General features: G+C 40.0%; 1 protein-coding gene across 4 annotated transcripts in view; it reads left to right on the top strand.

Annotated features, from left to right (window-relative positions):
• Positions 1 to 20,480, top strand: part of ctnnd2a (catenin (cadherin-associated protein), delta 2a) — a 210,485-nt gene that overhangs the window by 98,292 nt on the left and 91,713 nt on the right. For all 4 annotated transcript variants that reach the window (XM_036124884.1, XM_036124881.1, XM_036124883.1 and 1 more), the window contains one exon: positions 13,637 to 13,769. In XM_036124884.1, coding sequence (XP_035980777.1) covers positions 13,637 to 13,769 — 133 coding nt within the window. The remainder of the gene's footprint in view (positions 1 to 13,636; positions 13,770 to 20,480) is intronic.

Raw genomic sequence — 20,480 nt, 5'->3', positions numbered from 1 at the left:
TATTGCATATTAAGCAGCGTAACAAGCCTCTACTTAAAAAAAACATGACCTCCACCAAACTGTTTTTGTCAAATTTATTTTATTTCTAAAATCTTAGAGAAAGTCATTCTTTCTCAGGTTAAGTCCTGTTTAGGTTTTCAGTCTGGTTTTAAAACTCACCCCAGCACAGAATCAGCTTTATTAAGAGGTTTTAATGACATCCTCATGGCAAATGATTCCGGAAACATGTTGTTCTTTTTGACCTAACCGCAGCTTTTGATACAGTGAACCACAATATTTTATTATATCATTTACGGCACCAAGCAGGTGTCTTTGGTACCGAATTAAACTGGCTTAGGTCGTATTTGACAGATAAACTAGGTGTGTTACACTCAGATTTTGAATCCTCCTGTGCTCCTCCATCTCATGGGGTTCCACAGGAACTATAAACACTATAAACAATCAGCTTCTTTAGCAATTACCTTTTTTGGCCTTCCGTCTTTGTTGGAGGGTGTTGATGAATGTTATTTGGGCTTCTGTCTTCAGTCTTCTCCATGATTGTGTAGTCTATAATATGCTGATTACAAAACATTTATACATTAGAAATGCTTCTTTTTTTTAAAAAAAGAAACCTGGTGCTATGCAGTATTCTATTTTTTGTGGGACACAATTTTTGTATCTTATGTTTAATCAATAATCATCAAAATCACAAGAAAAAAAGTCTTGAAAAATGTCACTCTGTGTAATTAATCTGTTTGAGTTTCATTTTCTGAGTGACATAAAATATAAAACTATTTCAATATATTTTTTTAAATGTACCTGTACAGTCATATTCCGGAAATTAGAATATGTATTTCTAAGAGGCTTGTTGGTCAGATTAAAAGTACCCTTTAAAAAAACAACAACCTTTAAACAGGTATAAAGCATACTTTTTATTGAGCCCCCATTTCTACATGAAACATTCAGCTTTTTATTGGTCTAGATGTAATATTCTTATCTTAAATCCTGTGTTTTTATTAGCTGGATAAAATAATTAGAATGAATAGAGTTGAAGCCTTTTGTCAAATGTGAAGGTCTGAACCCGAAATCCAGCCACTTTAAGCACATTTTAAAGGGTTTATTGAGACGTAGAATACTGGCAGACGAGGCAGGCCGGGAGGAATGGGAAGGAGACCCCAGAGGATGCAGACAGACCAGAAGTTGTGATGAACTTGAGCTGGTGGTCAAGGCAGGAGTTGCCTTGAGCAGATAATGCAGGCTGGATGGTGACTGGTAGGTGACAGATTGTCCAAAATTTATGACACCTTTAAAACATCATCAGCATGTGTTAATCTGTAAAATATGTTTCCCTTAGAGAACTACATTACTGAAATAAATAATATTTTAATTATTGAATATGACTGTTTGTGCTCCATCTTTTTTAAATGCCCAGTGGGTCAGTGCAGATGGTGGCTCACACTGAGCCTAGCTCTGCAGGACATTTCTTCCTGTTGTAAAGGTAATTTTCCTTTCCTCTGTCGCCCCATGCTTGCTCAGTATGAGGGATTGGAGCGTCATCTAATTGAACCACCTTTTCTTACATAATTGTTTAGGAACGATTGCTGCAAAGTTGGTGACTAGATGCAGTCTGCTAGGATACATTGGACAGAAGGCTTTTTGCCCTTGAACTTGACTGCATTGTTTTGTAGCTGGAATGAAATTGGATTGTATGTAATTGCCTTTGCATTTGTATGATTTGTTTGTATAGACTGTAGATCTCTGTATATACTTTTTGGTGGGGACATTTGTTGTGAATTGGCACTGTATAAAGAACTGTAATTAATGAAAGAAACCATCCTTTTGGTGGCATTTAGAACTGGAACAGTCAGATTTATACGATATATACATTATACTTAAACATAGAGTCCTTGTTTAGGCTTGTTTCCACTCCTAAATAGCAATGTTATCAGTAAGGATGCAATGTAATGCACACAAAAAGAAGTTGTCTCAGTGGATCAAATCGGACAATTCATCTATGTAAACTTTTGTTATTTGCTATTTGCAGGAAGACGAGGAGGTAAGGAGGATGGTCATAGCTATTTGTTTCACCAAGAGTATACAGCAAAAGAGCTCTTTGGATTGAAGAGAGGATGAGGAGAGTGATGAGTAGCAGTCTAAGGAGAAGGAAATTTACCTCATGAAATTACTCCTACTCAGCTTGCACTCCACAGCAGGTCTCCCTGCTCTAGGAGGAGCATTTTTCTCCAGAAAGATGGGCTTTTGTGTCAGACATCTCCTTTGACTGGCAGTAGTCATCTCAGTCGAAATGGTCTGTTAACTTCATGGTCTGCAAGTAGAGCTTCCATCCATTTTAAACATAACTTGCCACAACTTTTTTTTTTTGCCTTCTGCCGGTTCCCCAAAGATAGTCGGTGAAAGCTTTCCAAACATGCTTTCTATGGAAAAAGCACAAACCCCAAATTATTTCACTTTCTAGGCAACTTCACTCTTGGTCCTGTGTAACTTACAATTTTCTCAGTGAAACTTTACACTCTCACTCAGGTTTACACTACACCTCCGTCAGCATCTCATTTATCAGCAGATTTCAGAGCAGCACTAAGAGGTGAATGCTTTGAGTCTCTCAGTAGGCGAGACACACTTCTACTTAGTTTGTTTATTCCAGATTTAAGAACTACAGCTGCTTAACAGTTTCAAGTCTGAAAGCTCTTGCACACAGATTGTTGTGCCTATCAATAATTCAAAATAAAATACAAAACAAACAAAAAAACAAGTCAAGTTAAATATACCATAAATTTAAAATTAAGCCTGTGTTTAGACGTTGACAGATGCAGTTTTACGGTGCAATCACCAGTCATCAATGTAAGAAAAACTGTAAGTGTTTGAAATATCCTTTGGTTAGGTTCTTAAAGGCAACTTCAAAGCACTTTGAATGTATTTTCTTCCATTTTGGGATGCAATCACAGTGATTGTGTCTCGGGTTCTGGTTAAACACTGATTTCTTTGCTCGAATGGATGCTATGTTAGACCCACAGGAAATGGAACACTTAAGCTGCCGAGCTGCTAATGTGGGATAAATGTCCGTCTCGGCCAGCTCTCTGTTTCCACTTCATCTTTATCCTTCCACCATTATTATTATTATTATTATTATTCTGCCAAGGCAAGAGACAAGCCAGAGGTCTGTGTTTATAGTTGTGTTTATCTTTGGGCCTGTTGCGAGCACGAGTGCGGCCGACACTCGACAAGTCAAACTTCACGAAACTCGGGGCGGTGAGGGATGGCAGCTCTGTGCATTGTGTAGATTTCACTGACTGACGCCAGCGCGCGCTTCTCACCTCTGCTGCAGACGTCCGTCCCCGTGTTGTGGAGCCTAACATTAAGTGAACGGAGTCCTTTTGTGTGAACACACAGACGCACGCACACAGACGGCGCCGATATCCTGTCTGACCTTATCACCGTGATGTTCGCTTGACAGAATAATTCTGGATAATTTGTGCTTGCGTGACGCACGTGGACACATGCTGACACTGTAGCACCTTCATTAGCGATCGGGCCAGAGGGGGGGCATTTGCTGGTCACAAACACACACACACACACACACACACATTTCCAATGGCTGGCATACTCATTAACATTATCACAACGAAATAGCTCACCTTCTTTTTCTTTTTTTTTTTGTTTGCCATCCAAAGGCCAGAGCAGCCACATTGACATGATTGTACAAGCTTGCAAATCAACATACAATGGGGTAGTAATTTCTTAGCAATCTTCTCTTCATTTGCTTGCTCAAGCTAGGTTATGCAGCCTGCTCGACTGAGTGTATAAGATGGGGATTTGATTGGTCAATTTTTTCATAACTGTTCCCTGATATGTGATCAGGTTAAAAAGCTGTCGTGGTCTAAAGGAGACTTGATTTAGTCACTTTAGAATTAGAGAGAATTTTGAAAGGAAGGTGGGGGTGGGAGAGGAAATTAGCTTCCTCTGACTCTTCTTCTCGTGATACTATTTGCAAGAATAATATGAGTGCAAATAGGCAGGAAGGGAAAGAAGGCCCTAACTAGTGTAAATCATTACCACTGGCCTCTTTGGCGGTGTAACCAGGCTGCAGATGCACAGCAGCCTCCTCTGCATGGGGTTGTTCGGAGGCAAAGTCGATGGAGACTTGGAGGGATGTGCAAATTGCATTTTAAACCAAATCTGTTTTTGTTACTATGTTTTCGACTTTGATTGTGTTTAATTACGTTCAGCTGAAGTCACTAAAGTACAGAAGGAAAGCACGTTTCCTGTATTAGGTTGCTCATTTCATATTGGTGACACAAGCACCATTTATTCGAAAGTCGAAGCAAAATGGTTTCCCCTTTTTGCTTAACACAATACACGCTTCCGTTCCCTATTGCTGAAACTACTTTGTTACACTCTCTATTTTTCAGTTTTAATTAGCATGGGGTGTGATACATTGTAAAGGTCCAGATAACCTCTGTGTCTTTTTTTTATTTTTTTTTTATTTTGACCCATCTAAATAATGTTTGACTTGAGAGTATATTTCACCAGCCTATTGTTTGGTTGTGCAAACATCCAGTAATTGCGTCGTGCAGTCGGGGAGCGTTGCCACTCGGCTGAAAATTAATGATCAGCAAATGCAGGATAATGGCTCTCTGAATGCATGCGTATTTGTGCAATAGAGAGCGTTCGTTTGCGTGGTTTCCACACAAACACTGTGTGCAAGAGGCGCTGCAGTCGTGCGGGCATGTGCGCGCGTGGCTAAAGCTTTATGTGCATGCGAGCATGCGGTCTGCTTGGCTGCAGCGTGTTAATAAATTCCATAGGCTGCGTAAGTGCTTGTTTGCACAACCTTCTCGGGGTGTGTATATTAACGAACACCTGTCTGTCAGCTTAATGTCCAATTCGATTAGTCCCCTGTTTTTGTGTGTTCAGCTAATTGTAAGGATTTGGGCTGGTGGTTGTGTTTTCCTTAGGTTGGCAAATTGCTCCATGGTACTGCAGGCTAATGCCTCCCCCTTGACCAGCCGCCAGCACTGGCAGCCTCACAAACACAAAACTGCACACGCACGCGTGTTACATCTGGGTTGTAATTTTATTTGACACTTTTTGCATAGTAGTTTCTTCCAATTCTGGGCTTCTTATAGACAAAAAAATAAAGGATAAAAGGCCAAAGACATACCCTGCGTCGACAGAGACACGCGCTCGCTCCCCGGGGGTTGTACGAAGGAAATGACAGGATTCTGGGCAGAACCTCTGGGCAGAACCTCTTTCTTGCATGGCGTATAAAGAGCATTGTATGCAAACCAAACGCTTCAGTAGAAGGGAAGTACAGAAGCCTGGCTAGATGCGGTGTTTGTTTGGCTTCACTCGTAAGATAGAGATCTTTGTGTACCCACGGGTTGCAGTACACGCGTTTATGTAGATCGTAGGGCTTACCGACGCAGTTCTTCACATGATGAACTTGAACCGAGCGGGGTTCTCTTCGACATCATTACACAACACTGTTTGGAATGAAGAGTTTAAGAAGAGCTGTGTTTTCCTATGCACGTGCGTGTTTGTGGGCCTGTGTGTACATGCTGCACACACATACGTCTATTTCTGTGGGGACCTGTTACTGAAACCATATGCTTCTTACTTAAACTGCACTAAAACATCTTCCTCTTTACTTTAAAAACTGAAGTGCCCTGACCATGCGCACCTAGTCTGTGTTTTTACTCCACGGGAGTGTGATGAAGGAAAGGAGGGAGAGTTTACCAGTACAGCAGATTAACAGGAGCCTTAACTTTACAATGGTATGACCAGCTGACCATTATAGAGTTCATTATAGCAGAAATTACATCATAGATGAGGCCGAATTACTGACCCAATATAAGCTTATTTTAAACTGTGTTTTAACACAAACGGACCTCATGGTGCTTTAAATGTGGTGGCAGGTAAAAACGTAGTCTTTATTGGCAAAGTATCAAAAATGTCAGAATTCCTCCCTCTTTTTTTGCTCTCTGAAAATTAAACCCTAAAAAAATGCAAATTAGAGCAACTTTTTTCTTGAGTTTGTCTGCATTAAAAGTACAGTTTCTGTCAGCAAAAAGAACAGGAACGGGTTCATCAGATTTAAATACGCTGGCAAATGCCAGACTGCCGATGCTAGCTTATGACGTACCAAATATACTAATGCGCGATACCATGGTCGATACGTTGTTAAATGATTTATTTGACAGAAAGGTTGAGAAATAAACAGCTACTTCCAACTTGGACTGTAAGTTTAGTTCAGAATGTTTAGCTGCTAAACTACTTGAGGGAGTTGTGGCCTCGTGGTCAGAGCGGGCTTGCATCCTGGGAACGGCTGCGAGTTAATCGATTTGAATCCCACAGTCTGCCTCTCTGGGTCCCTGAGCATGACCCTCAGCCCTTAGAAAGCCCTTAGCCCTCCCCGGGCAACACACAGTGACAGGCCGCTGCTCCCCAAGGGAATCGCTTAAATGCAGAGGACAAATTTGAATGCAATGCACACAGTTTCAATGATAAATAAAGATTATTATTATTCTTAAAAATGTATTCAATCATAACAACTTTGAGTGAACTTGTGATAAAGGTGAGCTAGAAACACATTGGTAAGTGGATCTAACATAGAGGCCATACGATAGTCATGCAGACGATCTCCAGTGTGGATCCCTCCATCTTTGAGGCGACAACTTTCCACTGCACCACTTTACCGCCATCCTTATCACTAGGAACAAAGATTTAATAACGCTGGCTCAAATTCTGTCTTTCATCAGCCCTTTCCTTTGCTTCCTCTTTCTGTCCCGTTCCACGTAAGTCTCATTCGACACCTCGTATTCTACTCACTAAATCCTTTCTTCGCTTTTATTCAACCTCCTGAGCCTCTCGTACCCAGCTGGAAGATGCCACAGAGAACGCATATTGATTTCTTTCTCTTCGTCTGTATGGCTGCTTGGAGCAGTAAGGGGAGGAAGAAAAAAAAAAAAAAAGTCCAGACAGGGAGGGGCAGAGCAGAAGTGACGAACAGTGCGGTGGTGTGAGCAGACAAAAGGAAGAGAGGAGGGAGTGGAGAGTCACAGAAAGCTTTCAGTGCTAAAGAGATGAGCTGGAGAGGAGAAGGGAGGAGATCTACTCTTCCTCTGTCCACTCCGTTCGCCATTTATCTTCTCTGTACCTTCTTTCCCTTACATTCACTTTGCCCGTATCTGAGTTTGCTCTTTAGTTTTGGCGCTTAACCTCTATTGAGGAAAAAAGCACCCCTACTTTACTTTTGCTCCACATGGAGGAGTTGATATGCGATGACCCAAATCATTTCCATTTGCCCATCACTCACAGAGCGGCAGTGGGTGAGACATGTTGGAAGAGGGTGGTGACAGAAGACAAAGTGTTTTCATTGTCGCTGACTCAGATTGTCGTCCGCTGTTTATTTCGGGATGGATGTCATCCCAGGTTCCATCCACCCATTCTATCCATTTGCCTGCCCAGCTATTATGAGCACCGCCTTCCCTTTTTCGGCACATATTTCTTTGATGGTTGATGTTACTGTCCCTTGCCAAGCTTTCGTAAAATACGGAAGCTCTCCAAAGGTACACATGTTTGCCCGTTTTACTTTGAAATTTTGATCACGGTGTTAGGTTTGAGCACACCTTTAACTTTCATCCGAATTCACTTGAATTGTATTTCCCTTAAATAATTTCGAGAGATCTGTATTTGTTTAATGAGGGGCTGTAGGGCCTCTACTCGCTATGACAAGGTGTGCATAATAAGCAGCATGATGCATTTTTGAGTCAACTCACAGCAGGGCGAGGAGACACTGGTTTGTGCCGCTGTAATTAGCAAAGACTTTGTTGGATCTTGTTTTGACCTGGCTGCGTGGCCCGCAGCATAAAATTAAGACGAGACATAAAGTTAGAAAAATAAGAACTTAATTGCAAAACAGCTTAATTGCAAAAGTTTAAATCAAAGCAGAAAACTACAAAACTAACACGCTTTATGTCCTCATTAAGATGAAATATGCCTGCCTTATATCAACATGTTAGCAGCTAAGGCCAAAGAAACTAATTTGGCAATTTCCACCATTTCACCACTCAATGTCTTGCAATGATGTTGCAAGGGTACAAAGGGACTAACTATTGATTTGTAAAGTGCATAGCCAAGTTATTTGACTTTTTTTTTACTTGTACGTCAGCAGCTCGCTCTGGTTGCATATAAAGTTTTTATGAAAGATTATCACATTCTGCAGGCGTATTAGTTATTATTTTTGATGTTTTATGCTTTGTTTTTGCTGAGTTTATTAGTAAATAAAGCCTTTCATGTTTATTTACGGTTTTAACAGAAGTACATACTGACCATGTGCAGCAGGGGTTTAAAAACAAGGAAGTGGCTAACGGCTATTAGCATCTCCAGGTGAAACAATGAAGAATTGTCCAAGGTCCAGTAAAAAAAAAAAAAGAAAAAAGAAAAAAGCAGGCAAATATATGCTTCCAAGAGAGACCGTTGTTCTCTGCAGCAGACGCTAAACATGCTGAGGCATGACCGCAGTTGACTGACATGAGTAAATATTCTGATATGAGGCTCTTAATGTTGCTGTTAGATTTTATTTAATTAATAACGTTTGGTCTTCGATCACGCCGAGCTGCCACTTTACTGCGAGGCATTGCAGAGGGTCAGGCTCGTTTGGAAAAGTTTGTTTGAATAATTTCTAGTTCTGGATGGAAAAACAAAATCAGAGTATTGTAAATAAAAGAAAATAAAAATATTTCAAGGATTTTCTTTCCCCATACTCACTTCCCTCTTTCTTCCTTGTATCCTTCCATCCTTGTATCCTTCCTTCCGTCCTTCTGTCCCTCCATCCTTCCTTCCATCCATTTATCATCCCTTCCTTTCTTCCTTCAATTCTTCCATCTATCCTTGTATCCTTCCATCCTCTCCCTTCTGTCCATGTATCAGTGCTTGTATCCATCCATCCTTCCTTCCTTCCTTCCTTCCTTCCTTCCTTCCTTCCTTCCTTCCTCCCTCTTAAACTTCTCATTTGGACAAATTTAGACAAAACTCTCATTTGGGCAAATCAATGTCAAATATTTAATATTTATTGATAAAAAAAAAGATTTATCATTAAGTATTGCCCTTAGTGGTATGATTGGTAAAAGCAAAAAAAAACCTTCACAAAACATACCAAATGACTACAGTTACAGCTGAATTTCTAAAATTGTGAAGGTTCCAGTGAGCGTCAGAAAGGACCCCATCCATGCAGACAGCACAGTTCTGTAACTTGAAGAAAATTATTGCACATTATTTACTGTGTGCATAAGAGTATCAATGATGGCGTGTACGGGTGATTAATTAATGCAATGGCGCTGTAATCTACATTGTTTGCAAAGGCAGTGCTATCCTGACTTTTTGAATCAGATATGAGTCTCATTAGATTCGAAGGACTGTTTGGATGCTTTAAGCTTTTCAGGAAATGTTGTTGGTCAGTGCAATCAACTGATTTCAAAAAAAGAAAAGAAAAAAGCTGCGAAAACATGATAGCTGGTTGTGTATGTGTGTTTGTCTATTGTACAAATACTCTTCCGTTTACTTTTCAGTTCACATAAATGACAAGTTTCTTTATTGCAATGTTACCAATCCACCCTTTTAGATATTTTAGAACAAATGTTGTTTAAGCTGTACAAAGCTTTTTTTTTTTCTTCAAAAGGCTTCTGATCACTTTTAAAATTCTGCACTTACATATATTTCTACTTTTGGGCAGGTAGTGTACATCGTAAGCGGCACCTCTTTCAGTGCGGGCCTAAAAGCTCTGTGCACCATAAATCCTTGCCCATTTAGGCTTAATGCTGAGTTGATTGTACTTTTACTTAATTCCTGTGTTAGGCAACTATATTTTCAAGTATTTGCCAGTAGGGGACATTGACTAGACTGTTTTTTCTCCCCAACTGGACATGATCTTAATTAAATTGTACTTTTAATTGCATAGAGCTTAATGAACACTTAGGACTATTATTTGTGCATTTCCCTCTACAATCTGTTTGCAATGTTGATTATCTGTTGAAATGTTAAAACGTGGTGACTTTAACGCCACAATTTACTTTACTTGGAGCAGAAGAGCCTTTCAAATGTACACAATATTGTGAATAGATGGAAGGAGTAGCCTATGTAGGAAACCAGAGTGAGATGACTATTATTTATCGGCATTGCCCTTAGACACACTGCACATTTAACATTGCTTCCTGCTCACAGAGGGCCACGTTTTGGGTAAGGATGTAAAGTAGAAGGACCGAAGAACTAAAACTAAGGTAGTCGTTGCTATTTACCTCATGAAACAGAAAACGGTTTTCAAAAACGTTTTCTCACCTCTGCTTTCTCATGTTTTCTAAATAACTCTCTACCTTCTCTGTTACACACTGATGGAGATTGATGTTCAGGGCTTAATTAGCTTCTGCTTTCGTATGCACACTGCTATCCTGCCCACTCCTGACCCTCCAATCAGTTAACAGACATGACAGGCCTTGTCCAATCAGATTAAGGCCAGCAGGACAGGCTTCCTGTGTGGTGCTGTCAGTCAGATTCATTGTGGTCAGTGTTGATGGATGTGAATGGGCCTGGGAGACCTGAATGATTAATGCTGAAAATGTGATTTGCTATCATGCATCATATTTGCTGGCGAAAATAGAGGATGAGTTCAAGCATCCATCCAAGAGTTGCGTTCAACTGTCTGTCAAGTAGCGCTGTAGGGTAAAGGTTTGGTAGAGTGTTTTTTTTTAAAGGAGAAACATATTTTGTTAGAATTTTTTTGTTTATGTTTAGGGCTCTGGACAAAAGCGATTTTTTTTTTCTAAAAGCCGGAATTATTGCGTTTAATCCAGGAACTTCCCTTATTGTATGTAATGTAGTTCAGTCCAACATCCTCTTTAGCCCTGCATCATCTCATCACTGTGTGTTGACATGAAAAGCTGAATAACCATAGAAGCCCCCCCCCCCCCCCCCCAACCCCCTACAACCCCACCCAACACACACACTTCTATGACTCTGTCTCTGGCTCCACCCTTCCTCCCAAACCATCCTCCCCTGCCACCTGCCTCTTCGTCTCGCTCTGTCAGACTACTCTTCTGCCACGCCTAATGTTTTCTACCAAAGTATTTTGCTGCATCACGCCTCCGCATGCCTCAAGAAATTGCAAACAAACCCATCTCGCCGGGAACACGGGGCTCTGCGCGGCAACAGGAGCGGGCTTCATTTCCATTCCCGCCAGTCTATCGAGAAGACAAAGCTCAAAGCGCGAGCTGTAAAACGATAAAGTTATGCAAAGAATGTGCCGCACCGGTTACTCAGGAGGGATCTGAATTTGGGGTGTTTGGTGTTCACCCCAAACTTTTCTATATCCAAGTCTTTGATGTTTTTTTTTTTTTGCATTCTGCTGCTTGACGTCAGTGACATTACCGCCCGGGTGTGCATGAACCGAGGCTGTTGTTCTCAATGGCACCTGAGCAGACATGACAGGCATCTTGTCTGAGGATTGTTTTCCTTTACATTTTATTTTTTTTAAATATTCCCCTTCCTGTCAGCTTCCTCTTGCCAGTTGAACCCCTGAACGCTCTGCTACTTACATCAACTCGCTCTTTCTCATCCTCCCTCTGTGTTTCTCTCTCTCCCCTTTTTTTTTTCCTCTCCCCTGCTCGCCCTCTCCATCCCTACCAGGGGTTTTTAATTAATGGCGAGCCATGATGCTTATCTTATCAGCAGATCACTCTGCTTTCTATTAACTACACTGACAGAGCTGAAAGGCTGTAGGGGATGGATGACGCGCGCATGCACGCACGCACACTGACGCGCGCACCTAAACAGCGATGCACTGCGGCGCGTCCTCCTGTGCTCGCGTTCTCTCAAGTTAAGATGCAGATTAATATAAATAGATGTGCAAATACACGGGACGCACACGGAGCGGCTGACGCCAACAGGCAATGAAGCACCCATGTCCGCAGAAAATACACACAACCGTCCTATCTTGAACTTGCCACACACCCATTCACACACATCAACAAACAAACTGCCCTGATGGTATCTGGCTCTGTGATTTAAGGAGCCCTGTTTGAGGGTCTCTCCTCCTAAATCCCTTAAACGCCTTGGGAATCCCTCCCTCCTTCCTCACTCTATCTATCTCTCCTCTACCCCCTTCCTTCAGTCGCGCTTTCGTGCTGAATGAACACTTATCATTTGGCAGATAAAGAGCTGTCCACGCTGGAGCTTGCTTTATCTTTGAGAGCCATGTTTACTCCCTGTGAATGTGCCGCTTTCCACAGACATTTCATAAACTGCACCCGCTGGAGACGACAGAAATGAAAGCGCCGAGGCTTTATTTTGCGCTGCCAGAAAAAAAACAAAAAAAAAACAACAACTTTGGATGCAAAGTGCCACGCCGTCCTTTACCCGGTCAATTTTTACCTCTCCAGGCGGGTCAGTTCTCCTATATTTGCCGCGCTTTCATGTTTGGGTGAGCTGGGCTCGGAGGTAAAACAAATCATGACGGCTTGATGGGGATTACGGGGAGCCACGTTCTGTCACGCGAGTGTAACCACGAAGGCAGAAACGGCGGAAATCAATCGGACGCTTCGATCGACGGGAGCTGAAAAAGTTTCAGCAAAAAAGGTTTTGTCAAATTACTTCAGAAGTCTGTTTTCCGAAAGCACGGAAAATAGAAGGGACATGCTCAGATGACCAATGGGCAGAGTAGTTATTGGAGAAAATATTACAGTAGGTTGAAGTAACACAGTCGTGCGGAGCGTGCACACTTGTAATTTCCTCATTTAGGGGCCTGAAGCAAAACAATTATTAGCACGGGATAACACAATAAAAGGAGACCATTCCCTGAGTACTACCAAGGGACGAAGCATTTATTTCACTTTGTCCGCTGTGTTCAGAGATGTGTAAACTTCTAATGGCTGAACGTAAAGGGCATAACTCAACCTGCCGCCTCAGCAGACAGTCTCCCTGCAGTGGTAATGTGCAATTCTTTAAATCTTTGGGTGTGCTCTTGGATCTTAGTCACATAACAATAAATTTCTAACTAGGCAAACGGCACTAGCTGGTTCATTTTGTAGTTCAGAAGGAGCTCTCCAAAGTTTATTCTTAAAGTAGTAAAGTGCACAATTACTGGTTTCAAACTACTTTAAATGAATTTTACATTAGAAGGTGTTACAATAGTCAGACGTATTCCAGCTTGCTGTTTCTAACCAACTAGGCCTCTCTGAATGAACTCCTAATCCTTGGTCCAACACAGAGCAGAGTTTTTTCACTTCGGATTATTTCCCCAACTACCTTCTAAGTGTTCAAGGATGCTACCTCCATGCTACCTCCAGCATAGATCCCACTATGTTGCTTTTTTTCAAGGTGCTTTCTTTCTTTTATTTTTTTAAAGTGTTTGCTTGGCTAAATAGCTTTCTTTCTTTTATACCTTTTGGTTTACCTGAGTCCCCCTGTGTGTAATGTGTAAACTTGAAAGTGAATAGCTGAATGTCAGGCTTTTGGGATGTGGGGGGGTGGGTGGGTGGGGGGAGTCTGTGATTCAGTCAGACCTGTCCCACATAATCTCTTGTGTTAAAACTAGGTGTCTTGTTAATGTGCTAAAGAAATCAAAGCGCTTCTGTCTGTTGCTCCACAGAGAGTTTGGATGGAGGGATCCGGAGCTGCCAGAGGTGATCCAGATGTTACAACACCAGTTCCCATCAGTGCAGTCCAATGCTGCTGCTTACCTGCAGCACCTCTGCTTCGGAGACAACAAGATTAAAGCTGAGGTATGTGTTGGTGTGTGTGTGTGTGTGTGTGTGTGTGTGTGTGTGTGTGTGTGTGTGTGTGTGTGTGTGTGTGTGTGTGTGTGTGTGTGTGTGTGTGTGTGCGTGCCTGCGTGCGTGCTTGCTGCCTTTTATTTTTGGGGAATGTGTGATAAACTGATGTTGCAGAGACAGGAGCAAATGCAACATGAACGATAAAAGACATAAAAATCTGTGAACAAGGAAACAAGGGAATACTGTCTGCTAAAATTTACAAAGAAAAACATTGGGTGAATAATATATTCAATAGACATTTCTATATTCAATAGACATTTCCATATCAATGTCCTGCAAAACACATAACACAGTCTTCATGCGGAAACTGTAGCTTTTACTAAGTTGAATATATTGAAACGATAAGGTTCAGTTGAGTCCAAAGCAGCTGCTTTGTGTCTCAGCAGCCTGTTTGCCTGAGCTCTTTGAAATGCCCTTTAAAGGGGCCTAGTCACATACCATAAAGCCTATATTCATCTGCAAATAAGACAATATATGCCAAGTGTCTGTCCTGATAGTGTTTACTTAGTCCTTGTTGAGCCTGAAAAGAACTTTACACTGGGCACGATCAGCAAACGATGATGTGGAGCATGTTGTGCTCCATCTGCCGGCAGTACCATGGAGCTATCGCAAAGCAAGATGGCGACAATTGACGCAGCTCTCAGCCAGCCAGTTGTCCTGCAAGACTTTGCAGTAAAGTGACAGCTCGACGTGGTCGAAGACCAACAAAAATCTAATTTTTTTGTAGCTTTTCACACTTGATCTTTTCCTTTTTGTTTTTCCATCTCCGCTGGGTGTTGCTGACTCGCTCGGCTCCATTGCCTCTACTTCTTTACTCATTGCGCGCATGAATAATTTCGTACCTCCAGGAACGTGGTCTTGTTATGGTAATCGCAAAAGGAAAGTGTAAAACACAGAAACGAAATATAAGAAGCCAACAGGGCGCGACAATTTAATCGTAAAACCTTTGCATGCAAGCAGAGTGAGCTACTGTCATAGAAATTTGTAAAGTCACAGTACGTGACTAGGCCCCTTTAATAAAACTGGTGGCACCTAGAGCAATCACACCACCTCAGGCAAATGCCCTAATGTACGGCCCTGCAGATCTCCAGCTTCTCTTTCTTCCTCTCAATATACACTTTTGCACATCCCTGTCCCTCTCATACTATCTCAAAAATGGATTCAATGTGGGTGGGGTCTGTGATGCCTTTTTTTCTCTGTATGTAAAATGCATTTCTGGAGAAAAAAAATGCCAGTCTCATTTACAAAGTTATATCACATTGCTAAAATGCTCACGAAGACATTGTGAAAGCCACACACCATTATTGTATGTGTAGGCCTCTACATCTGACACCAGATATTTACATATACAATTTAACCTTTTTTTTCTCACTGTCTGACTTGAAATAAACCTTTAGCGCCATTAGGTTTGCCTAAAGTATTTGCTTGCTAAGTGCCATAAACATGAGTGACATAACTTTCTCAGAGATTTTTTTGATTACATTCTTCAATGTCAGAAATCTAGATACAATTATATTTTATACTGCAAGCAGTAAGGTTATCTTCCTACAAGTTCCTCACAATAGTTGCCTGGAAATTTGGCCATTTTGTGTGGTCAATGCAAAACGTTGGCTTTGTTGTTCTTAAGTCACTTGGTAACGGTATAAGTTGGGTCACTGTCCTCATGCAGAACCCATTTGTACACTAGCTTTGACTTTCTGGCTGATGTATTGAAATATCGCTTAAATATTTCCAGATAATGGTTTTACCTCGAGGTGCCATCCATTTTATTAAGTGCATCATTCCTTCTTGGATCAAAACACCTACACGACATGATGATGCCACCACCAAACTTCAAAGTTGGGATGGTGTTCTCATGCATCCCAGCTTCTTCCTCTTTTTTGAGGTATTTGCTTAAATTACATCCACATGTGTAGTTTAGTTTAACCCCAACATTGTTGACTAACATTAATCAGCCTCTCACAAGCCTCTAAGGCTTAATACCTGTATTTGTGCTTTTGCAAAATATTTGAAGGTAGTAATTTTAGTATATGTAAAGTTCTGAGTTTAAAGAAAGTAGTACAATTGTCTATCTAATTTAATGTGATTTAATGCAATGTCAGACTGTGGGGGGAAATATATATTATTATTTTTTTCCTTTTTTTTTTTGAATAAATGTATGTGAAAACCAGTTTAATTGTACACGGGCATAAAGGAGTTCCAGAATCTCATAAATGTTACATTTGACAGTTGATACAAGGTTTAAAAAATAAATAGGAAGGCATATATTTCATTCAATTACTGGTTACTACTACCCACCTACACACTGCCACAGACGTATTCAGGTACAAAAAATATAATCGCTTTTAAAGCATCACATTTCATGAAACTCCCACGCCCTGGTCTCTGCAATTCTGAAAGAAACACAAGTGTTTTTTCTTAATTGATTTAATTACTGCTTGAATTCAAGTATATTACAACAATGTTTTAAAACTCCATTGACATCATTTGCTTTTGCTCGTAATTTTCTCCACGTGTTCATCATCCTATTAAAAGACAAAGGTGCTATTGGACTATTTTTGTACAAGATGAAATGTTCTCTGGCATGAAGAACATGCAATATATCTGCAGCCATGCAGTCTCTGCTGTATGTAGATGAAAAACAGATAACACCTCACAAACCTACACAGAGTTGAGCTTTCGGCTGTACTCAGCTAGGCCAGAAAACAAACAAACAAAGAAAAAAATAAATAAAACTAATGGCAGCTGAGCTAGACACGGGATATTAACGTGGTTAAAGATCCATCCAGTATGTTGATACAAGAACATAAATCTCAGCTATGATGACAGCTGGAAAAATGTTTTGGTTAAAGAGAGCCTGCTTTATGCTGAAAAACAATTAAAGCAATAGTGTTCACTTCAGTCTTTTAACCCCCCCCCCCCCCCTCATATATATATATATATATATATATATATATATATATATATATATATATATATATATATATATATATATATATATATATATATATATATAATGTGTGTATGTGTGTGTGTGTGTGTGTGTGTGTGTGTGGCTGTGTCTTACATGTTAATATTGTGAAATATATTGCATTGCTTTGTGCATCATTATATATGGCAGCATCCATTGAAAATCTATTTTATAAAATGACAGAAACACGAGGTTAATGTTTTGTGACTTTCAGATAAAATATTGAAATAGTGTATGCAATATTTCATGTTTCTGAAAATGCCCCTTATGTTGACTGAACCCTGAATATACTATCATCTGGAATCATTGTCAAGGTTTTGACTTAAAGGACCAATAACCCAAATTTCATTATTTGAGATAGAATAGTTTTGCGAATAAGTAAATGTATCGTTTTCGATGGACTAAGGTTAAACATCACACACTGTTTCTCTGTGTTGTTCCAATCTCCTGTTTACATAGCTAGGCTGTCCACACATGCGCCTGCATGTGCATTCGTACACGTGAACAGCTGCCCCCGCCCATAAAATGTCACTGCCAGGCACAAAATGGCAGAGAGCACCCCCATCGGATCAAAACTTTCTCTTCCTATCAGCATTATAAAGTTATGAGTTACTTACTTCTTCACCAGACATGTTCCTCTGAAAGGTGTTGATGTTCTGCTGTGTTTTTATCCTTTGGTAATAGGCTCATACGAGCTGATTGGTGAGAAGGGGGAATGGGTGCCGAGTGCTAGAGCAGAGATAGAAAGAGGCGTGGCTTGACACACATCTTGTTTTGGTCTACAGACTGTCAACAAGCTCCACCTAGTGGTGAAAAATTGCGTATTGCTACTTTAAGTACGAAAATACTAAATGTGTGTATATTTTAAATAAACTTGAAAATATTTATGTTTCTGGATAAGGATATGTACAAAATGATTTTTTACTTAATATTAAAGACATAAATGGCCAGTAAATGTTGGTTTATGATCCTCAATTCAGTTAAAGATGCAAGTAAACCTTTTCTAAATGCTTGTAATTTGAAGAAGTACGACTGCACTCTTTTTAAGTTATAATTGACTTTTTTCTTCTCTCTGTTCAAAAGAAGGACAATGGATGTGATTATTGCTGCTGACAACAATTTAACATAGAAATAAAATCCATCGACTACAAAGATTGGGAAAAGTCGAGCAGTTTATTTAGGTAAATTGAGTTTTCACATGACCTTGTTCCAGATGAAATTGTAAGAGTTTTTTTCCACAAGGGGCTGTTTACCTAAAGGTACTCTAAGAGGTCCCAACCTAAATACTACTGCGCTGAAACAGTCAAAATAAATAACCTCAGACGTCCCATGTCTCTATAGAGTAGTTTTATACAATAGGAACCTTTAGAATTTTACTCGCTTTTCTCTAAGTTGTGCAGAAGTGTTGTGAATTGTGCAGGATATGTCTTAGTTATTCTAAGCATTTTAATTTATTTATAATTTACGTATTAGAACATTTCATTCCAAAGTAAGGTCAGCTCCCAGAATAGTAAATCTAATGGTCGTGTAAAAAGTACTTTACTAGACTACCTTACCCACAACACGTAAAACATACAAATGGCTCTAGGTTAAGCAGAAGAAATGTTATCTGCCAGTGAAAAAGTTGGCAGGTCAACCCACATGTTGAATGGCCCATAGAAAAGAAACTGAAACCTCAAGTTCAGCATTGCATCATGTTTATGGTGTCGAAAGGGTTCATAGCATAGAAGTCTTTTAAATGACCCAAAAGTCTTTCAAAATGAAAATAAAAACTCAGCATAAATGATGATGAAGACATTTGTTTATTGTTTAAAATAAACCCTTTTTATAGTATGGGGAGAAATGCACCTAAGTCTATTGTGTGATTAGAATTTCATTGTGATTACTGTATGATGTTTTGTGTGTGCACTAAAGCAGAATTTATTTTAGCTCGAAGTCAAACATTTCCAGAATGCAAAGTTTCTCTTTGGTGTTACATAGATGATATAGCGGGTTTTCAGTATGTTTCAGGATTATACACTAGAAGTAGATTACCGTCCTATGAGGGCTTGTTTTGCAGGGTTAAGGTTTTTTAATGTGTATTAAAGAATATAAGACCTTCAACTCACCTACCTTTTATCTTACACTCTGAGTCAAACTTCTGCTTTTAAAAGAGAAGCAAATGTTTTTATTTTTCCTTTTATTTTGTTCCTTAAAACGGGTAAGTGAACTCCCTGGGCTACATTTTCCACACTGCAAATTTTCTTACTGGTGGTCCTAAAACTCTGTTGTGTCCTGTCCTCAGAGCCTTATTGGGTAGCTGTAGGTTAATAGTCCGGCCGGCCCAGTTTAGAATTGTCAAGAGAGGACTGCTAGCCAAGAGTCAAAAACCCAATTAGCCCCGGGTTGAAAGACACTAAAAAGAAGTTAGCCTTGGAAAAATGACAGGTGAAAAGGCATACAATGAAACTCTATCTGCCATCTAAAAGTATGCCAGACTACAGTGCTGTTAAAACTATTTGCAATCCCTTATTTGATTGTCATTGGGAATAAAGGCTAACTGACCACTCCTGAATATTTTTAAAAAAAGGTCTTAATTATCAAACCACTCTTTGGCAATAACAATCAATTAAGCTCTTAGTTTAGTTAAACAAAGATAGTTCTTCTATTTTTTTTTTTTTTTTTTTTTTTTTTTTACCATGGTAAGTTTCTGTTTGAATTAAAAGAGAACTTTTTTTTATTAGTATTCCCTTGGCAAACATTCCCAATAGTAGTTGTTTAGGGTCAGGAGTTTTTTTTTAACCTGTTCTTTCTGGTGTTTTTCCACCAAAATCTCACCTAAAAGCCTAAGATCTTTATTATGGTCCTCCAATTTGACACATAATATATAATAGAACCACATTCTTGTAGTTATAGTGTACATTTCACATCTGATAGAGATATATACTATATAATGGCAGCTATAGGGATTTAAGGAAACTTTAATATTCAATAGTACTGACAGCCATTAGTTTTGAGCAGTAGAAAGTAAAAACAGAGGAACGTAAAAATAAGTTTTTTAAAAAGCATATGCTTCCTCTATCTCCCTATTCACGAGCAAACCCCTTCCAGCCTACTGATAGGTGTTGCTGTTCCATCTGCTGGATCTGAAGCGTCCTCGTTGAACTTTGCATGCTGCCTCATGTGTATCCAATCGCTAGGTTTTCTGCTTGCAGTACCGCCGATTCCCACAATCCCAGCTGTCACTGCTGCTAAGTGTTACCAAGCAATGCTGTCGCTATGGGTTACCAATAGGCGTAACTGCCACTGAACAGCAGGAGACAAAGACAAATCAATCTGCACTTCTAATCTCCGTCAGATGAAATGGAGGAAAAGGTGCACAGGTACTGCCGTCTCTTTTGGTTTGTAGTTCAGGGGTAATACAAGGTACCAGCACTGTGTCTTCCCATAAATAAGGGATTAAAACTCTCACAAGCGCAAAGAGGAGGCAAGCAGCAATACATAGAATAGAAAATTCTCATATACTCTCTGTTTCTCTCTCTATCCCAATCATAGGCATAGTTTAAAAATAGTACATCTCCCTTGAATTCTGGAGTTTTATGTTATAAATTTCCCTGCACTAAGTTCTAAAAAATTTTTTAAATCTGACCGCCAGTGAACAAAAACATTCAACAGATTGTACACTGTCATCATTAATTAAAAATTTGAAA

This window comes from Fundulus heteroclitus, chromosome 21, assembly GCF_011125445.2.
Source record: "Fundulus heteroclitus isolate FHET01 chromosome 21, MU-UCD_Fhet_4.1, whole genome shotgun sequence".
In the NCBI taxonomy this organism is placed as follows: domain Eukaryota; kingdom Metazoa; phylum Chordata; class Actinopteri; order Cyprinodontiformes; family Fundulidae; genus Fundulus; species Fundulus heteroclitus.
This window is presented reverse-complemented; position numbering and strand designations above follow the sequence as displayed.